At 46.6% G+C, this 21249-nt stretch overlaps 1 protein-coding gene across 1 annotated transcript in view; it reads right to left on the bottom strand.

Annotated features, from left to right (window-relative positions):
• Positions 1-964: 964 nt before the first annotated feature.
• Positions 965-21249, bottom strand: part of coro7 (coronin 7) — a 111709-nt gene continuing 91424 nt past the window's right edge. The window contains exons 11-28 of the mRNA XM_080206723.1: positions 19713-19770; positions 19327-19472; positions 17887-17982; positions 17525-17671; positions 14483-14624; positions 13560-13735; positions 12997-13105; positions 11145-11231; positions 8817-8959; positions 8325-8429; positions 8081-8166; positions 7116-7257; positions 6420-6509; positions 4611-4727; positions 4060-4195; positions 2983-3074; positions 1601-1687; positions 965-1185 (exon numbers count right to left, since the gene is read on the bottom strand). Of these exons, the coding sequence (XP_080062849.1) occupies positions 1177-1185; positions 1601-1687; positions 2983-3074; positions 4060-4195; positions 4611-4727; positions 6420-6509; positions 7116-7257; positions 8081-8166; positions 8325-8429; positions 8817-8959; positions 11145-11231; positions 12997-13105; positions 13560-13735; positions 14483-14624; positions 17525-17671; positions 17887-17982; positions 19327-19472; positions 19713-19770 (1968 nt within the window). The 3' untranslated portion in view covers positions 965-1176. The remainder of the gene's footprint in view (positions 1186-1600; positions 1688-2982; positions 3075-4059; positions 4196-4610; positions 4728-6419; positions 6510-7115; positions 7258-8080; positions 8167-8324; positions 8430-8816; positions 8960-11144; positions 11232-12996; positions 13106-13559; positions 13736-14482; positions 14625-17524; positions 17672-17886; positions 17983-19326; positions 19473-19712; positions 19771-21249) is intronic.

The following is a 21249-nucleotide window of genomic DNA, read 5'->3' as shown; positions in this document are numbered from 1 at the left end:
CGTGAGCGAGCGGGGGAGGCGCCCCGTGAGCGAGCGGGGGAGGCGCCCCGTGAGCGAGCGGGGGAGGCGCCCCGTGAGCGAGCGGGGGAGGCGCCCCGTGAGCGAGCGGGGGAGGCGCCCCGTGAGCGAGCGGGGGAGGCGCCCCGTGAGCGAGCGGGGGAGGCGCCCCGTGAGCGAGCGGGGGAGGCGCCCCGTGAGCGAGCGGGGGAGGCGCCCCGTGAGCGAGCGGGGGAGGCGCCCCGTGAGCGAGCGGGGGAGGCGCCCCGTGAGCGAGCGGGGGAGGCGCCCCGTGAGCGAGCGGGGGAGGCGCCCCGTGAGCGAGCGGGGGAGGCGCCCCGTGAGCGAGCGGGGGAGGCGCCCCGTGAGCGAGCGGGGGAGGCGCCCCGTGAGCGAGCGGGGGAGGCGCCCCGTGAGCGAGCGGGGGAGGCGCCCCGTGAGCGAGCGGGGGAGGCGCCCCGTGAGCGAGCGGGGGAGGCGCCCCGTGAGCGAGCGGGGGAGGCGCCCCGTGAGCGAGCGGGGGAGGCGCCCCGTGAGCGAGCGGGGGAGGCGCCCCGTGAGCGAGCGGGGGAGGCGCCCCGTGAGCGAGCGGGGGAGGCGCCCCGTGAGCGAGCGGGGGAGGCGCCCCGTGAGCGAGCGGGGGAGGCGCCCCGTGAGCGAGCGGGGGAGGCGCCCCGTGAGCGAGCGGGGGAGGCGCCCCGTGAGCGAGCGGGGGAGGCGCCCCGTGAGCGAGCGGGGGAGGCGCCCCGTGAGCGAGCGGGGGAGGCGCCCCGTGAGCGAGCGGGGGAGGCGCCCCGTGAGCGAGCGGGGGAGGCGCCCCGTGAGCGAGCGGGGGAGGCGCCCCGTGAGCGAGCGGGGGAGGCGCCCCGTGAGCGAGCGGGGGAGGCGCCCCGTGAGCGAGCGGGGGAGGCGCCCCGTGAGCGAGCGGGGGAGGCGCCCCGTGAGCGAGCGGGGGAGGCGCCCCGTGAGCGAGCGGGGGAGGCGCCCCGTGAGCGAGCGGGGGAGACCATGCTGTGAGTGTGAGTGAGGGACCACACGCTGTGATTGTGAGTGAGGGTGATGTTCTCTTGCTCATTAATAAGCTTGTGATTAATGATAGTTGATGCAGAAAGCTGTGGCTCCATCGTTTGGAGGGTCCATCAAGAGATGAAGTACTGTAGAGATGTCTTTGGCTGAAATTTAGTCATCCTGAAATAGCAGGAAAGCAACAGGTTAGCTTTTTGTGCACAGTGCTGAAATGCTACCAAAGGTGCCATTTACATCATCAAGACCTTTAGTGAGCAGTGGTCATGAAGGTGATAATGACACTCCTCTTGAGATGAGCAGTATTGCTCTCCCATGCAAAGTGCAATCTCTAATCTACTAATACGCCACCATTCAATGCAAATATCCCAGCTGAGAAGCTCAGCTGGGGAATGCAAAGCTATTGTTGGTGATCCTTGGACACCATCAGAACAATGCAGACCCTTCCACCCTCATGTAGAGCACATAGAGATCTCTTTTAGAGACTAGAAGACTATCTCCTCTAGTCACAATGAACACAGGAGCCCCCACCCCACCTGTATTAGATCAGTAGCAAAGCTGCAGCACAGACACCACTCACCCATTCATCCTCATCCACCCCCTCAAACGAGTCCTGAGGCAGGGGATCATCCAGGTTGCCAAGCTTCGCCACCATGGCACTCAGGAGCTGGAAGGAGTAAAGAGGGTGAGATACTGCTCACACTATCACTTGTCAACTGAGGCAAGCCTATCACTCCTCCACATAAAACTGATCCTTGCATTGCAAATTAATCCTCTTCTTTGGAAAGTCAATAATTGGGAGAGAAAATACCAGCATCTCAGGAATGTCATTGATTGATTACAGTTTCTAACACTGGGCTTCATTACACCAGGACAAGAGAGGATTATTCAGCCCCTCGAACCCTTTCTGTCATTCAGTTAGTTCATGACTGATCTTTCCCTCAACTCCACTTAACAGCCATATCCTTTACTATCTTCACCTACCAAAATCAATCAGTTTTGGTGTTGAAAATTTCAGTTAACCTCCAGCATCCAGTCTTGTGGATGAGTAAATTTCAGATTTCCACTATCTTTTGTGCTCAATCTCACTGTGACCAAGTATCTAAGGTCCTGGACATACTGAATAAATTGTTCTCCAATATGAGGCATGAAGGAAAACCCCTAGAGCAGGACAGGTGACTGGGTTGATTGTTATAAAAGTGGAAACAGGTCACATTACATATATATTATTTCTTCCGAGGAGCAATAGTAACTACTTGTATTTAAGTAGCACCTTTAGTATCCCAATGTGCTTCATAGGAGTGTCCTCAACGGAATGCAACATTAAGCCATATAAAATTAGACGACCAAAGGCTTGATCAAAGATGATGATTTAGGACATGTATTAAAGGAAGGGAGCGTGATGGAGAAGTGGAGAGATTTAGGAGGGAGTTCCAGAGCTTAGGGCCGAAGCAACTGAAAGCATGGTCAGCAATGCTGACTGATTAAAATCAGGGATGCTCAGGAGACAAGAATTAGAGGATTAATTAGTTTGTGAGACGAGAGAGAGAGAGAGAAACAGAGAGGGAAAGTCAGGTGAAAAAAAAGCAAGGCACTTATTGATTGTGCAATGGTCATTTAGATGAGCACAATAGGACAGTCAGAAAGCGAAAGAGATAGACTGAGTGAAAAAGGAAGAGAAAAATAGGCAGTGTAGGAGAGAGATAGAGAGATTGAATGTGGGCAAGAAATTGAGAACAGACTGGGAGAGGGGGAGCAATTAAAAGACAGACTGAATATGTAAAAGAAAGAGAGAAAATGCTAAATGAAAGCGAGATATAGACTAAGAGAAAGAGCAAACCATGCTGAGAGAGGAAGAGAGACAAACTTACTGAGGGGGAGGCTGACAGACTGAGATAGAGAGATAGACTGAGAGGAGGGAATATAGCAGGTGGATATATAAACACTTTGAAGTATAAATACCTCTTCCTTTTTCTCCTCATCTGTTTTCTCCTCTAGATAGAATGCTGAGGGTTTGTATTTCCTGACTGGAACCTCTTTAGGGGCTTCACTCACTGCAGAACAAACACATCATTAATATCAAGCTCTGAAACTCCTAAAATTCACAGGTATCAGAAACTGTCTCCAGGACAGTCACAGATAGGAGGCACAGGTCACATTTCTAGCCAGAGGTTTACAATGAAGAACCTGCCTTTACTCCTAACCACTCTCACAACAGAGGGTGGCTGCAATATAACCAGCATTCTACAATTAGCAGAGGGGAGGGGGATATGGGGGTGTTCCTTTTGTGGCATGACCAAGTGTATGTTGGGGGGGAGGGGGAGGGGGAGGGGGAGGTAAAAATAGTCCTTATTAATGGGATTGTGTTTAGGTGTGCATGTGTGTTGGGTACATGTGTGTGTACATATGTTAACATGCATGGAGTGAGGGAGTGGTACGAAGTTATGTTGCATTATATAACTGAAGTCGTGAATGGAGGAGGGTCTCCTTATATGTAACTGAGACAATTTGTACATTAATGAAATGCTGAGTCTGTACAGGACTCTGTAGTTATAATGAGGACAGCATGTGTTGGGGCAAGTCTCCAGTTAATTTGGATGGTTGAGAGAGTGGATATAGTTCTTTTTTTCGGTCTCAATGCATCACCAGATTCAGAAGTCTGACAAGTTAGCCTACGTTAAAAGTTAAAGTTTATTTATTAGATAGAAGTAAGGCTTACACCAACACTGCAATGAAGTTACTGTGAAATTCCCCTAGTCGCCACAGTCTGGCGCCGGTTCACATCAATACACCTAACCAGCATGTCTTTCAGAATGTGGGAAGAAACCGGAGCACCTGGAGAAAACCCACACAGACATGGGGAGAATGTGCAAACTCCACACAGACAGTGACCCAAGCTGGGAATTGAACACAGGCCCCTGGCGCTGAGGTAGTAGTGCTAATCACTGTGCCACCGTGCCACCCCGCCACCCCAGTTTATTAATGGAAAAGACAGGTCTGAGAGAGATGGGGAGATGGGGGGATAGGAAGCACAGGTACCTGGGGTCATGTCTTCAGGCTTCAGACTCATCTTCTTGTGCTGGCCATTGGAGCCTGCTAGCCAGGCAGAGGCTGAAAGTACTGGTCTCCACCAAATCGTGGTATCAGGAAAAATATCATCCTGGAAAAATTCTTTCTGAGGCAAGTCGAGAAAAAGAACATGAGAAATTATCTACAAAGAAAAATAAATTGTTGAAGAGAGTTCATGGAGATTCTGCTCAGCTTCTCACACTCACACCAGACTGGGGTACACTGGAGTAAGTCCGACAGTCATAACAGACTGATAGATGCTGAGCCAATCCAAATCTGACATCAGAATGGGACAACTGTTTACTCATGTCCATACTGGAGCATTTCATCCCTGAGCTTAGCCCCATTAGTCTCAAATATCTGTCTCAAGTCCACTGCAGTGACTCTGGTCCTGATGGATGTGATCTCTTGTATCAAACAATTGAGCCATAAGGAATCTGAAACACTTGATGCTATGCCACAGTGCTGGTTCACACAAACCCAAAATTCCCACATTTCCAAGACAGTGACAAACTTCTCACCTTAACTCGTGGAACTTTGAAAATGATGGACTCTAAGGAATTGTGTCCCAGACGCAAGGCTCGTGCAACCTCCACTTCCCTCACATTGCATTCAGGCTTAGGTAGGAAACAAAGTCCCTGGAGAGAAGCAAAAAAAGTGCCAACTTAATTTATACAAGATCATAGTGGGGCTCGTTTAAGCAGAGAAAGTAAACCAATTCTATTTCGTCTTTACAGCGGTCTTTCAATCCCAACTGCTACTCTCATTCCCCATCCCTCCCTCTCCGTTCCCTCCATTCCCTATCTCACCTGCTCAATTTTTCTCCCATTTCCTGTGCTCAGTCTTCACTGTATCCCTTTCTTCCTCATTTTAATTAATTCATACATCTTCCTACAGGATTCTGACTGGTTAATCTTGCAGCAGAGAGTTGGTCTTCAAGGATTACGAAACATTAAACTCCCATCTTCAGATTCCACACTTTACTTGGTGGACAAGCCAAAGATGGGGATATGAACATGTGAAAACCAAACAAAATGACCCATAACTGCATCACATTTACAGATAGCAACCACAACTTTCAGTTCAGGTCATCACTCCTGGCATGTTCCCCAAACAGTCTCACCAGCTCCATATATTGTATTGTACTGGTCTCCTTATTTAATGGACTGAATTGCATTTGCAGTTCAGACAAGGTTTACTTGACTGATTCCTGGAATGAGTGAGTTATCTTATGAGGAAAGGTTGGATAGTATCTATTGTTTAGCATAATAGGTGATCTTATTGAAAAATGCAAGATCCTTTTTTTGCCCATGTTTAATTGCCCTTGGTAAACTGCAGTCCATGTCATATAGGTATACCCACAGTGCTGTTAGAGAGGAAACTCCAGGGGACTGACCCAACGACAATGAAGGAATGACCATATATTTCCAAGTCAGGGTGGTGATTATCTTGGAGGGAACTTACAAGTGGTGGTGTTCCCATATGCACTTGTCCTTCTAAATGGTAGCAGTTTTGGGTTGCAGGTGCTGTCTAAGCAACCTTGGTGAGTTCTTGCTGTGCATCTTGTACATGGTACACACTGCTGCTACTATTGTTGGTGGAAGGAGTGAATTTTAGTGAGTGGAATGCCAAGCAAATGGTCTGCTTTGTCCTGGATGATATCAAGCTTCTTGAGTATTGTTGGAGCTGCACTCATCCAGGCAATTGGAGACTATTCCATCACACTCCTGACTTATGCCTTGATACAGGTTTTGAGGAGTCATAAAGTGAGTTACTTGCCACAGGATTCTAAGCTCTGACCTGCACGCAGTATTTAGGTGACCAGTCAAATTCAGTTTCTGGTCAATTATAACTTAGCAGAGTGGATGCTGAGAGAATTGTGAGAGACCAATAGCTTAAAAATAAGGGGTCTTCCACCTAAGACAGATGAGACGAATTTATTTCTTACAGGAGGTCATGAGTCTGTGAAAATTTCTTCCCCAGTAGTACTACAGGCATGATCGTTGTATATTTTTAAAGCAGCGGTAGACAGATTCTTGACGAACAAGGGAGTCAGAAGGTTTATCTGAAGTGGCCATAATCAGATCAGCCATGATCCTATTCATCTGAATGATGGAGCAGGCTTGAGGGGTCAAATGGCCAGCCATTTCTCTTAATTTGTTTGCTTGTATTTGTGGTCAGTCATTTTTCCTTATCACTCCCTACACAGAATCCATTCTCCTTATTACTTGTGAGCCAAAGTGACTGTGTCTGATACCCCAAATGTGAGCATGGTTGGGTCATTGCAATGAAAAGAGCAAATCAATACTTTACCACAGCTTCACTCCTACCTTGTGTGGCTCAATAGAACTGAAACTGCTGCATTGCAGGAAATAGGGATCTTCAGCCTGAATTTCGTAGATATGGACTCTGGTATCACCCTGTAGAACAGCATCATTAGTGACCAAAGAAGGGACAACATGTCCTGACAATGAGCAACACTAGTCACCTTGGGACTCGGTCACCTTGTAACCTAACCAGTCATCCAGTAACCCAGTCAGTCACTCAGCAACTTATCTCCCAGCAACCCACTTGGTTGTCCTTCAACCCAGTAAGCTACCCAGCAAGCCAGATAGTTACCCAGCAACTTGTCATCTAGCAACTCAGTCAGTCACTGAACAAAGTCAGATAACAACTACTAATTAAAGAATCAATTACCCAGCACAGCCAGGGTGATATGCTAGGGAGAAGCTTTAAAGGCGAGGCTCTGGCAATTAGCTGCCATGGCAAGGTGTGTGCCTTGCTGTTGAAAATGCTGGAAAATTTCAGCAGGTCTGACAGCATCTGTGAAGAAAGAGAAGGTCTGGAAGACCCACTGTCAGAGCCCCGATTGAGAGCTAACAAAGGGTCATCCAGATTCAAAATGTTGGCTCTATTCTCTCTCCACAGATGCTGTCAGACCTGCTGAGATTTTCCAGCAGATTCTATTTTTGTTTTAGATTCCAGCATCCACAGAATTTTGCCTTTATCTTTGCTTCAATACTGACCTTGCCTGTGAGATAGACAGTGCTGGTGTCATCATCATAGAAAGGGATGAGAGTGGAAGGTGCTGGGTTGATGTCAGCAGTTGCCAGTGACCCTGATGCCAGGGACCCCACATTGTAGAGGTAGATCTGTCGCTCACTGCGGCTGCAACAGAAAGCTTGGAGTAGTCAATACAAATCCTCAAAAAGCTTTGATTTTACTCATGCACATATTTTATAAGATTGTTAGCAGGAGTCCAAATGTGAGGCAGTAGTTCCATTTGTCTTGCACAGTCCCAGACACATTTGGGAACACAGCTGTACAGCTCAAGATTTCAAATCTGACACCCACTATAGTAGGCCACCCTGTAATTAACTAATTTGTGATTAATTTTCTGTAACCCAAAAAAAAGTTATGTTAGAGGCAAAAGGCAAATGTACCCACCAAGCACAAAGATACCCAGCCTAGCCTCTCCATATTACACCCATACGCCATCTACAACTTGTTGGCCATGTATCAGTGGGTAACACTTTCACCTCAGAGGTAAAAGTTGAAGCCTTGCACTTAAGCATATAATTCAGATGAATAGTCAGACGGGCAGTAATATGGGAATGTTGCACTGTTGAATGGCGTGTTAAAGCAAGGTCTTGTTTGCCCTCAAAAGTGAGCATAAAAGATTCCAAAGCACTACTGTGAAGATGATGAGGGGAATATTTTTCACACAATTACATCACAAAAACAGATTATCTGGTCATTATCATGTTGCTGTATGTGGGAGCTTGCTGGGCACAGATCGATGCCACTTTTCCTGCATCGCACAATGACTACACCTCAGAAACATTTCATTTGCTGTAAAGCACTTTCAGACACTAGATTGTGAAAGGTGCTGTAGAAGTGCAAATTATTTTCTTTTTAAATTTACTCGCATCTCAGTCTCACTCTGATGTTGTCTAATTTTTTTTTCTTTCTGTTTTTATTTCTTGCTTACCTGTCAAAGCCAGAAACCAGTAGGTACTGTCCATTGCACACCCACAAGATCCGTGCTCCCCGACTGCCCACAGGTCCTGGTCCTTCCTGCAGATGGAAGCCAAGAGTCTAATTTGCATCTATCAAGCAATTACAAGTGCAAGCATACACAGGGAGAGAGAAAACTGTGTAAAGCTTAAACCAAAACATACAGACTGCATGATTTCTACTATTTGCCAGGGCATTCCTGAGAAAGTAGTCATTACCTGCACGGGGTTGACTAAACGTCGAGGATCATACACTCGAATTTTGCCGTCTTTGCTGACTGTTGCCAATTGCTGCCCATCGGGTGCCCAGGCCAGGCTGAAGATCTGGAAAAGAGCAAATAAAGGTATAAGAAAAAGATAGTGAGAGAAAGAAACAGAGCATGAGATAAAGAGGCGGACAGAGCACAAGAGAGAAGAGAGTAAGAGCATGAGAAAAAGACAGATAAAAAGAGTACTCAAGAGAACGAGAGAAACAAAAAGAGCGTGAGTGAAAGAGACAGAGTGCAAGAGAAAAGTAATCCTGGACAAAGTGCTCAGAGAATTGCACTGGAAATACAAAGTCTCACAGTGGATGCAATGAATCTTTACAGCACAGCACTGCAACGAAATGATGAACCAACCAAAAATTACTCCCACCTTCACAAATCTAAAGGAAAAGAATCTGTGGTGTGGGGCTTTGTCTGGCTTCCTCAGATTTTACATGTAGCATACCTGGTCTGTATGTCCCCTCAGTGTGATCTCTTCTTTCCCTGAACTGAGGTTCCAGATCCTCACAGTCATGTCATAGGAGGATGAAGCTAAGATATCAGATGCCAGTGGATGGAATCTAATAGAATAGATTTTCTCTGTGTGACCTGGCAGAGAGTAAGGAACAGAAACATAATCAGCACACTGACCTGGCACTGAGATTCTAAGTACACCATAGCCAAAAGTATGTGTAACCATATACGAAGAGCTAGTTTCTTTTCAAGTCTGGTAATCTTCATGAGTTCCTGCTCATCATCTCACCCCATCTTTCTTCCTGAAGCAGAGTTATTTGCCTCTGTGTTGCCTGTTTTGATCACTTTATCTGATAACTGATGTTGCAAAACTGAGCTCTGAAGGGAATCTGGGGAGTTCTCCCCATGGAAAAATGTCTGTGGTGAGATCAGTTATCTCATTACTGTTAATATAACAACAGATCAATCTCACATGTTCACCCTCCCAACACCTACAAACAGATTGCTTCAGCAATCCCCCTGCCACTGGACTCAGCATCCATCTCCTCCACCCCCAGCATGTTGTGACTTCTATATATACCTTTCACATGGTCCTTAGCAGCACCTCAATGAACTTAAACACAACTGAACTTTCAGTGCTGTGACTTTCACCTGCAATGTCACAGAAGAATAATCCGATTCATGTTCCCTTCTAAGATGCACACCTACCTGACTATCTTCCTATTGTGCACGTATCACTATTAGGCTAAATCCACCAAGTCAGACATCAGGGGGTGGATTCTCCCTGCTTGCTGTGCTATTCGAGTAGTGATATCAGCCAGGGCCTGTAGTGGGACTCGGGACCGGCATTTGGCCAGTCGCAATCCCCCAGGCAATGTTTTTCAATGTAATCAGTCTCATGTTGGAAATCGTTGCGTGACTGATTACCATATTGAAATCGCACTTTTAATATGATTAGAGAGCCTGTGATGGTATTCTCCGGGCTCTCTAGTGTCCCCCACATCTCTTGCCAGGAGAGGTTCCCATCAAGGGGGACAAGATGTGATCATCCAGTTGGTGGAGATAGAGGCCATTAAGGCCTTCCATGAGGTTGGGTACAGAGGGAGTACCCTTTGGGCAGTGCCAAGGAGACGGAGCCAAAAGGGGGCAGGAAGACTGATCGGTGGTGGTGGGTAGAACACCCGCTGTGCACAATGCAGGTGGGAAATTGAGGGAGGCATCGATTGGGGCTGCACTGTAGAGTATTCTGGGCTTCACTGAGGGGGTTGGGGCTGCAAATGGGAGGCTAACAATTGGGGCTATATGGTTGGGGGGGGCGTTGGAGAAATCTATGTGCATTCAGAGACACAGGTCGGCGATTGCACAGTGACCAGCTCAGCACGCTGATTCTGGCCTCTCCACTAGAACGAGGCCCTGCTCCTCACTTACCAGCGTGAATCCCCCAAGATACTGTCGAGCACAGAGTGCCGGAGATTCGTGAAACTAAGTACGCCCAAAAAGAATGCGGGAAAACCTGTTTTCCAACCCGTTGGGCACTTCAATTTTTTTGGGGGGAGAATCACCTCCCAGCTTCTTGAATCCACAATGACTTCCCTTTAATGCATCCTGCATTTCAAAGTGCTCACTCACTACACCTCTCCAAACTGGTTCAGACTCTCTCCACTACCTACAAAAAAAAATCTACGGGGCAGCACTGTCATAGAGTGATTAGCACTGCTGCTTCACAGCACCAGGGAATAGGGTTCAATTTTGGCCTTGGGTAACTGCATAGAGTTTGCACATTCTTCCCATGTCTATGTGGTTTTCCTCTGGATGCTCTGATTTGCTCCCACACGCCAAAGATGTGCAGGTTAAGTCATGGTAAATTGCCTGTTAGTGTTATGAGGATTAGCAGGGTAAATTCGTGGGATTACGGGGATAGGGCCTGGATGCGATTGTTGTTGGTGCAGGCTCAATGGGCTGAATGGCCTCCTTCTGCATCGTAGAGATTCCAGTTTCCAGATAAACAATGAGGACTGGTGTTCTCATAAATCCCTCAAGAATTTAATTAATTTACAAAACAGCAGTCAGAGCTTCAATAATTACAGTCCATATCGCCTTTAATACTTACAGGGCAAGGTTTCCTGAACTAAGTCTTTGATCTGTTCTCATAGCATCACACTACATTATAACCTCAGCCAGTTGTCCTTTGTTGGTTGTCTGGCTCTTCATTCGCCAGGTAACTTTATTGCCTCCTTTAGCTAAAGATGGTTGTGAAATAATTTTAATAACTGTTTCTACAATGAGTAAATCAACTGCCGGTTTTTCTGCACTGTCTCACCAGAAAGGGTTCTCTCAGGCTCAGAAAGGACTTGGGTGAGTCCTCCGGTTGGAATTCTCCAGATTCGAATCTTTGCATCCTCACCAGCTGAAATCAAACATACACAAGGTGTCACTTGTGTTCAGAAGCAATCCAGTATCATAGCGCAGGCCATTGAGCCCATTGTTCCTGTGACAGCTCTGTGAAACAGTGGTCCACTTAGATCCTATAGCCCTGCAAATTATTCCTTTTCAAGTATTTGTCCAATTATCTTTTGAAAGTTGTTATTCACACTTCCATCAACCATTCAGCTAATCCATGAAGATAATCACGGTTTCCACTGGAGGGTTGATTGGTAACCAGGATGAAATTCAAGGAAGTCAACTGGCAAAGGAGAGAACCAGAGCCAGTCTTTACTCAGTGCAACAGATTCAGGAAGTACATTTTAGATCATAAACCATTTCGTGCATAACAAAAAAATTCTCTTTTCGCCCAGTTGGTTCTTTTGTTACTCACCTTCAATCAGTGTTCTCTGGTCAGTTGTGTTTAATTATATGCTGATTAATTGAGGTTCACTTGAGCAGATAGAAAGAAACATTTATTGAAACTGGGGTGCAGTTGCATTAGGAGGTGCATACTTGTAATATTGTACTCTGTAAATAAATGTTACACTGAATAAAGACTGGCTCTGGTTCCTTCCTTCACCAGTTGACTTCCTTGAATGTTGTCCAGGTTACTGATCGACCTTCCAGTGGAAACGGTGATTATCTTCATGGATTAGCTAATTCACAGGAGTAACTGCTGGTGATGGGGGAAGTGTATGTGCAAGGCCAGTAGATAGGAAGAACTGAGAATTGAGCTCAGTATGATCTCTGGCAGCTATACACATGAGCGCAAACTTAGCTCCCACAGAGGCACAGCATTCAATCCATCAAATTTACACTAACTCTTTCAAACAGCAATCCAGTTAATCCCACTCTTTCCCCACACCTCTGCGATTTTATTCTCCTTCTCTAGCTGGACAGGGCAGGAAATACCTTGGATAAGTTATTGAACGAACAGACACGAAATGGAAAATATTCCGGTTAAAGTGGAGCAAGTATTGGAATATAAAAGAGATCTGTTGAGAAATCGAGTCTCCAAAGCGAGGAGAGGTGACATATGAAGACGTTGGCATAAAACATGGGTGGGAAAGGCTGCAGAGGAGATTTACAAGAATGTTGCCTGAATTGGGTGGCATGCCTTATGAGGATAGGTTGAGCGAGTTTGATCTTTTCTCCTTGGAGAGACGAAGGATGAGGGGTGACCAGATAGAGGTGTATAAGATGACGAGAGGTATTGATCGAGTGGATTCTCAGATGCTTTTTCCCAGGACTGGAATGGTTGCCACAAGAGGACACAAGTTTAGGATGCTGGGGAGTAGGTACAGAGGAGATGTCAGAGGTAAGTTTTTCACTCAGAGGGTGGTGGGTGCTTGGAATCAGCTGCTAGCAGTGGTGGTGAAGGCAGATTCGATAGGGTCTTTTAAGAGACTTTTGGATAAGTACATGGGACTTAGTAAGATAGAGGGTTATAGGTATGCCTAGTAGGTAGGGATATGTTTGGTGCAACTTGTGGGCTGAAGGGCCTGTTTGTGCTGTAGTTTTTCTGTTTCTATGGAAATACAATCTCCCTCAGTCTATGGGGAAGCATCCTGGGATGAGTGATGAGGACTGCAGAGTTGAACACATCTTGAGATCCAGGAAGAGCAAGAAAATGAGCTGTCTAAACATTTAAAATGCTGAGTAACGACTACCCTGATAAAGAATCCCCTCCCAGATTACAGTAATGGCCCCTGTGCTGAGAAGTCAGAAGCTGAGGAATGCACCAGTACCAACAGCGAGGCGATGGCAATCAAAGGGATCCCAACTGAGGTCAGCGACAGCTACGCTGTTCTGAATGGTGGGCAGAGAGCTGTCTGGCAGTCGTCCAGGTTTTGAGAGCTGCAGGAAACAAAGAGTATTGAAGAAAGAAATTGTAATGAACTCAACATACAAACAATCAACAGATTTCAAAACTCCTGAGATATTCTCAAAGACCTGGGCAGAGACCGTGGGTCAGGTGAGACACATTGAATAGCCAGGACCTTCCTCGACTGGCAGATACTGAGCAAATCTCCGTCTACACTGTCCCCATCTAACACGCCTGTGGCAGGTACTGCATGGGGTTAAATACAGAGTGAAGTTCCCTTTAAATTGTCCTATCAAACACTCCCAGGAAAGGTCCTGCACGAATTAGATTCAGATTAAAGCCCCCTCTACAGTCTTAAACACGGTGTTCTGCTGTTTGAGCCTCCATCCTAACCTGAGCTTATCCTGAAAGTAACTTCCGCTTAATGCATCTATAATGTTGTCTTAGCAGGTGTATAGAGTGACAGAATTCATGTCAAGTATTCACCTCCAGCACAGCGACCTGCCCACCTGACACCGACAGTGGAATTGCTATTCGCTCACGATTCACACAGAATCCATCAGACTCGCCAGGCGTAGTCAGGTTTAACCCTTTCAAGTTGGTGATGTGAGTGTCCCGATGAGATACTGTGCCCTGCAGGTGTCTGAACTTCGAATTGTTGCCTGAAAATGAAATTTAGAAGCAGCAGTTAAACATGTGGTCATCACAACATGAAAAGCAACTGTTGTCACCCCACACAAATATTTGCGGCGCTGTCGCCGCACGGTGAGCGTACCGCACCCGGCGCTGTCGCCGCACGGTGAGCGTACCGCACCCGGCGCTGTCGCCGCACGGTGAGCGTACCGCACCCGGCGCTGTCGCCGCACGGTGAGCGTACCGCACCCGGCGCTGTCGCCGCACGGTGAGCGTACCGCACCCGGCGCTGTCGCCGCACGGTGAGCGTACCGCACCCGGCGCTGTCGCCGCACGGTGAGCGTACCGCACCCGGCGCTGTCGCCGCACGGTGAGCGTACCGCACCCGGCGCTGTCGCCGCACGGTGAGCGTACCGCACCCGGCGCTGTCGCCGCACGGTGAGCGTACCGCACTCAATCCTGACCTTGCAGAGTGAGTACGTACCCAGTTTGTCACCCAGATTTATCCACCAATTCTCTGCCCCTTTGCACATGACTGAAACCTTGTTTTCACTTCCTGTTACAACAGCAGCTACTCATCGATAAGAAACCAACCAACCTGACTAGCCCCCTTTCTCCAACCCAATCTCACCATCCTATCCCCTTACCCACCCTACTACCTTATCTACCAACTACCATATCCCTTTACCCATTACAATACTCACCCCACCCTCTTACCTTCTAACTCTTACGTGACATTGAGAAACATATTGTCAGCCTCTCTCTCTCTAACTCACCCAGGATACTGTGCACAGATTTTTGACTTTGAGGCGTTGTTACAAAATCGCTGAGCTTTGAGCTGCTGCTGCTGGGGGAGGTGATGGACGGTGAGGTCATTGAGCTGATGGAACTTGATGATGAAGTTTGCCCATTGTGAACCTGGAATTTGTTTAAGAAAAATCACAATCACAAACAAGAAGCTTGGCAATATAGAGAGAACAGGCAAATTAAAATATAGTTGACACGATTTCAGGATATCCAGGAAGAAACAAACAGTACAAATTCGAATGAGTGTCCTGGACCCTGGCTTGTGGGTTCACCCCTTCCTATCTCTGTTATCTCCTCCAGCCTCACTACAGCATTCTGAGGTATGTGTATTCCTCCAATTCTGACCTCTTCAGCATCTCCAATTTTAATTAGTCCACCACTGGCAGCCCCAAGTCTGAAATTTCCTCTCTCCACCTTTCCCATCTGTTCCAGAATGACACTCCTTAAAGTCTATCTCTTTGGCCAATGTTTTGGTCACCTGCTCTGAAATCTCTTTATGCAGTTTACTATGACTTTTGTCTTGGTTCTGTGAAAAACCTTGGAACATTTTGCTATGTTCAAGATGCTATGTTATTAAAAGTTGTTTCTATATTGGTTCTCCAGACTGATTCTGACCTTGTGGATGAGGGGACACAATTTTCTGTATTGAATCTGTTGTTCTAGTTCCAGATGTGAGCGACACGTCATGAACTCTGAGCTTTACAGGATAGTTAAGTTTTAGAATGTCCCCTCTAAGTTAAGGTGAAACAGATGTTTTGAAAGGAAGATGGTGAATTCTGGATAAACGTCTCCACTCGGAAACAGGCCCATGTAATATGGCTGTCATAAGGAGAGAAACTCAAACAAAAACACATTGAAGCGTCGGGTACTGGTTTTGACATCTTTACACAGAAAGGTCAGTTTTGAAGCTGGAGAGAAAAAGAAACTATTGCTGTGGGGAAGCAGGTGAACTGTATTGTGCTATTGACTAGGCAAGATGATTGCAAGAATTTGGTTTCTGCTAAAAAGGGCAGTAAGTAGTCTGACAACACCTGGTTTAAGACCTGGTGTCAGACTTCTTACTGTGTTTACCCCAGTCCAACGCCAGCATCTCCACATCAAAAAGGAAGGGAACAGAACAGATGGGACTCTTGGAAATTTAAGGATGGGAGTGATGGGTGATAAGTAGACATGGAAAACCAAGGACTCTGGAGCTGGAATTTCACTGGCCCGCCCGCCATGGGAATCGGAACAGGAAAGGGGCAGAGCATTGGAGGGTCTGTTGACCTCAGGCTTGATTTTATGGTTTCGGGACAAGCGAGGCTATAAAATACCCCCAGAAGTTTCAACCCGGTGTGGCAGGGAGGAGTGAGCTGGAAGGGATTGTGACACTGTTCCTGTAATGATAGATTGGTCACATGCATGCCCTCACTCACACAGACACATGCACATAGACACACACAGACAAAAGGAATGTTCCTTTGGAGAGGAAGTTGACTGATTCTAAGGTGATCTTGTCTTTCCAGAAGTTAGATTTCCATTATAAAGGAAGATTCATAGAGTACATCTTGGAGGCATGAGTTCAGAGGTTCCAGTAGTTTTGATGAAGGCCAGAGTTCCTTCTATTGCCACCAGCTTGATGGCAGACAGCACAGGCTATTGCCTAGAGTTCTGTGCTCACTGGAGGTCATAGAATCACAGAATCCCTACAGCGCAGATGGAGGCCATTCGGCCCATCAAGCATGCGCCAACAACAATCCCAATTAGGCCCTATCTCCATAATACTAAAGGTCAATTTAATGTGGCCTTTCAGAATCAGTGGGAAAACATTTCACTGTTGGAGTCATACCTAACACAAAGGAAGATTGTTGTGGTGGTTGAGGTCAATCATCTCAAACCCAGGACATCACTGCAGAAGACTGTCAGGGTAGTGTCCTCAGCCCAACCACTTTCGGCTGGTTCATCAACAACCTTCCCTCCACCATAAAGGCAGGAGGAGGGATGTTCGTTGATTATTGCGTAACGTTCGGGATTTTTTGCAACTCCTCAGATACTGAGCAGGCTGTGCCCATGTGCAACAAGACCCGGACAAAATTAAGGCTTGGACTGTCAAGTGGTAACTAACAATCATACCATCCTGACTTGGAATTATATTGTTGGTCTTTCACTGTACCTGGGTCAAAATCCTGAAAATTCCTCTGTAACAGCATCATAGGTACATCTACACCACATGGACTGCTGTGGCTCAAGATGCAGCTTACCACCACCTTCTCAATTAATGTGCAAGAAATGCTGACCTAACCATCAAGGCCCAAATCCCATGATTGAATAAAAACTCTACAACTCTGTGTGGAGGTTTTTCTGCCTATGGTTATTTTAAACCGCCAGGACTTGAATTATAAATTTTTTTCACTCAACTCTCCCACTCTGATTTTTTTTGGGTTACCTAATAGTCTCAACTCCACATCAGTTTACACAGCCTGTCATTTTAATATAATTCCATTATCCCAAGTACCATCCCAGTGAGAGCCCTAGACCTTCTCCCAGGTTGATGTATTCCAATGAGGTATGACCAGCACTCTGTCTAATGACTCTGCCTTTTGTGATGTTGCCTAACCTCTCATAAGCTTTGACACCTGTGGGCCACCAAAGATTGCTGTACCTGAAGGCATAATTTGCTTGTGCATTCATCCTCGCTCCCCGCCACCCCATTCTGCCCATTTAGACTACCCTATTATTGTCACTGCCATTCTAACTACTCACTCACTGCCCATCAAGCTGGTGCCGCCCACATCCAAAGGTGTCTCTGGTTTTGTGGTAAGTCATTGTGGTCTGTTCGAAGGGTAAAATGTGCTAGCTTCTCTGTGACAGTGGGAATGTATTCCTGCTCTAGATCTGTACCTATCTGAAATAATCAAATGGTTGGAAGATCAACTTATACATCCTGGAATGATGACTTATCAATACACCATCATCTTAGAGGAGCAGGTTTGGGGAATCCATTGGCTCCCACAGATTGAAATACTTCTTACTGGTTTTCTTGTTTCCCAAGGCATTTCTTCCTCTTCTCTTGGAGCTCGTTCTTGCAATTGTTTCGAAGATTCCTGCAGGCTGGGCACAACGTTGGAGATGAAACTCTGCCTGGTGCGTTTTTCTGGGTGTAAAGAAATTTTTGGTACCTACAGGAACAAGCACAGCAGTTACCAGCAGCTGGTGAGGATATGACATTTAAATAAATAGCTGGCGAAGAGTGAGCGTGTGTGACAAGAGGAATTGAAACACAGAGTGAGAGAGATATCAAGGGACACAGAAAAAGAGAGAAAGACATGAACTAAAAGAGAGGGAGACTAAGATAGACATCAAACAACAGACACTGAGTAAGGATGATACTGACCTGCTCATCAGATCCATTGAACCAATCCAGCGCAGACATTGAAGGAGTGTTACCAGGTGTGTCAGGGAATAAATCATCATGGAATTCATGAAGAGACTGGGATAATGGACATGAAAAATAGAGTGTTACACCATTGGTAATAAAAAACAGGAAGTGTTGTAAAAATGCAGCAGTTCTGCAACATTCGTGGAGAGAGAAATAGAGTTAACATTTTGAGCCCAATATGACTCTTCTTCAGAACTGAAAAGAGGTAGAAATGTGATGGGTTTTATGCTGTGTGGGGAGGGGTGTGTAATCAGGTGTGACAAAGGAGCTAGGTAGAGGATGTGGGAAATTAAATCCCAAAAATGTCATGGAACAAAAGCCAAAGCAAGTGTTTATGGCAGTAGTGGAGAAACAAAGCAATGCAGCAGAGTAGGTATTAATAGCAGAATAAAAATCACAGAATTCATACAGTGCAGAAGACCGTTCAGCCCATCGTGTCTACAATGGCTCTCCAAACAAGCATTATTACTTCGTGCTATTCTCCTGCTTTTCCCTGGTGCCCTTGCACATTGTTTCTAATCAAATAATCATCTAATGCCCTTTTAAATGCCTCATTTGAACGTGCCTCAACTACACTTCAGGCAGTGCATTCCAGGCCTGAACCACATCAGAGTATCTGAGAGCTTTGGGGTGTTTATCTGGAGGATTTGAAGTGCTTCTTAGAAGGTTTTGGGATGTTTATCTGAGAACTTTGGGGTATTTATCTAAGTGGTTTGGAGAGGTTTATTTGATTTATTATTGTCACATACATTGGTATACAGTGAAAATTATTGTTTCTTGTATGATACACAGAAAAAGTATACTGTATACATAGGGGAGAGGAAAAGGAGAGGATGCAGTGTTGGGATTTGGGGGTGTTTATCTGAGGGGTTTGGGTATTTATCTGAGGAGTTTTGGGTGTTTATCTGAGGGGCGGATGTGAAGGGTCTGTGGTTGATTGTGGGTCATTTTTCTGTGACAAATTGATGAAATGTTGGAAATCAGAGGATGGTTTGAGTGAACAGTGAAAAATTATTTCTGCTGACATGTGAAACAGTGTAAACTCAAGATGGTGTAGAAGCAGAAAGACAGATCTCAGGAGAAAAATTTTCAGGTGAAAATCAAGTAGAACATGGGACTGATTGTCACAGGTGTCTGTTGGAGTTCAGGGAAATATGGAAGCTGAGAGGAAATAGATAAATGATGAGATTGGATTTATCAAATGGATGGTAAAGAGCTAGCATCAGCACTGACACAAAGGGCCGAATGTCTCTAGCTGTTTCTGTGTGAAACAAATATTAGATTCGCTGGTACCACTGATCTTCAAATAATCTGTATCTCCAGCCCAACTAATCCTAGAGTCATGGGCTGTGCATTGAGTCCAGTGGTGCCAGCGTCTCTACGTCCATTGGTTACCTTGCGAGGCACATTGTAACTGATGGGCACTATGGAGTTCTCGGTGAGCTGTAGCACTCGAATCACTTCACACGACATCACATCCAGTGCGAGTTTGGGCACCATGGCAACACCCTTGGACTTCACCTCTGTCAGGCACTGGTTCACTGGGGAGTTTACAAAAAGAAGAGTTGAAACAAACAGTCTTTGCCAACGCATCGACAATGAGATGGTACAGAGCGAAAGCACAATTCTGTGCAGCATATTCAGCTGCATTCAATACATCAGAACTGGTTCATGAACTAGGGCACAGATGAAGAAATGTAGGAATGTAAAAATGGAGGCTTAAAAAAGTTGTTATGCATCTGTGATTCACAAACTAATCATTCCCAATGAGTAAACCTTACCTTGAGTTAAAGTGGCCTCTGTAGTGGACACTTCAAAGCAATGTAGAATGTTATCACCCTGAAAGGAAAAATGGAGACGATTTGTTCAGTACAGTCATAAAAATGCTGACCCACTACACAGACATAGGCATACAAAAGGGCACCATCATTATTAACATCAACCCCCCACTCTGCAAGTAAAATGAACAGAATAACTGAGTTTCCAGGTCTCCTATTTAAGATGTAGTTTCCAGGACCCAGATGGTAGAATAACCTTCTCTTCTCACCATCCCATCCACACCCACATCTAAGTGACCCCCCGCTCCTGGTCACTGCTGGCAGGGGTTTGCTCAGCCAGTTGTTGCTTCAGAAAGAATAGAACTGAAGAACTAAGAAATTGAAGTAGGTTATTCAGCCCCTCGAGCCTGCTTTGCCTTTGAATAAAATAATGGCACTTCTGATCTTGATTGTCATCCATAAACCTTAATTTCCTTGTAGATTAGGGGTAATGGCACTAAGCCAGAGAGTCAGCACAGATATGATGGGCCAAATGGCCTCCTTCTATGCCGTAACAATTCTGAGATCAAAAGTTTGCAGGCTTGCATATATTTAATGGCCCAGCCGCTCCTGCTTTCCGGAGTAGGGAATTCCAAAAGAGGCTCCAGGGACTGATTGGCTTTCCTCTGTTCCTATATAGAAGAGAGAACAATGGACAAACAGCTGGTGGGCCAGTTTGGGGAGTGGGGAATGATTATTGGACAGTTAGAGGGTAAGAAATTGAGTGTCCATCTGAAAGTAGTGCTCCAGCAGCAGCAAGATCTGACAATCAGCAATGATCAGGTAACCTATTTTAGCAACGTTGCCTGAGAGTACAATGCTGCCCAGGGCATCAGGAAGAACTAACCTGTTCTTCTCCAATAGTGCAATTAGACCTTTTACCCAGCTAACATGACAGATGAGGTCTCATGTAAAACACAGCACTTCTGACATTGTGACACTCCCTCTCTACTGACTCCCACAGCGCTGAGCCTCAGACAGTGCAGCAGCCCCTCAGCGCTGAGCCTCAGACAGTGCAGCAGCCCCTCAGCGCTGAGCCTCAGACAGTGCAGCAGCCCCTCAGCGCTGAGCCTCAGACAGTGCAGCAGCCCCTCAGCGCTGAGCCTCAGACAGTGCAGCAGCCCCTCAGCGCTGAGCCTCAGACAGTGCAGCAGCCCCTCAGCGCTGAGCCTCAGACAGTGCAGCAGCCCCTCAGCGCTGAGCCTCAGACAGTGCAGCAGCCCCTCAGCGCTGAGCCTCAGACAGTGCAGCAGCCCCTCAGCGCTGAGCCTCAGACAGTGCAGCAGCCCCTCAGCGCTGAGCCTCAGACAGTGCAGCAGCCCCTCAGCGCTGAGCCTCCAACAATGCTATGCTCCCTCAGTGCAACACTCCCTCAGAACTGACCCTCAGACAATGCAGCCCTCCCTCAGTACCGACCCTCCAACAGTGCCGTGCTGCCTCAGTACTGACCGTCTGATAATGCAGTACTCCCTCAGTACTAACCCTCAGACAGTGCAGCACT

The sequence above is a fragment of the Carcharhinus amblyrhynchos genome, chromosome 18 (genome assembly GCF_965287045.1).
Source record: "Carcharhinus amblyrhynchos chromosome 18, sCarAmb.v2.hapA, whole genome shotgun sequence".
Lineage (NCBI taxonomy): Eukaryota > Metazoa > Chordata > Chondrichthyes > Carcharhiniformes > Carcharhinidae > Carcharhinus > Carcharhinus amblyrhynchos.
Note: the sequence above shows the minus strand (reverse complement) of the source record. Positions and strands in the feature narration are given on the sequence as shown.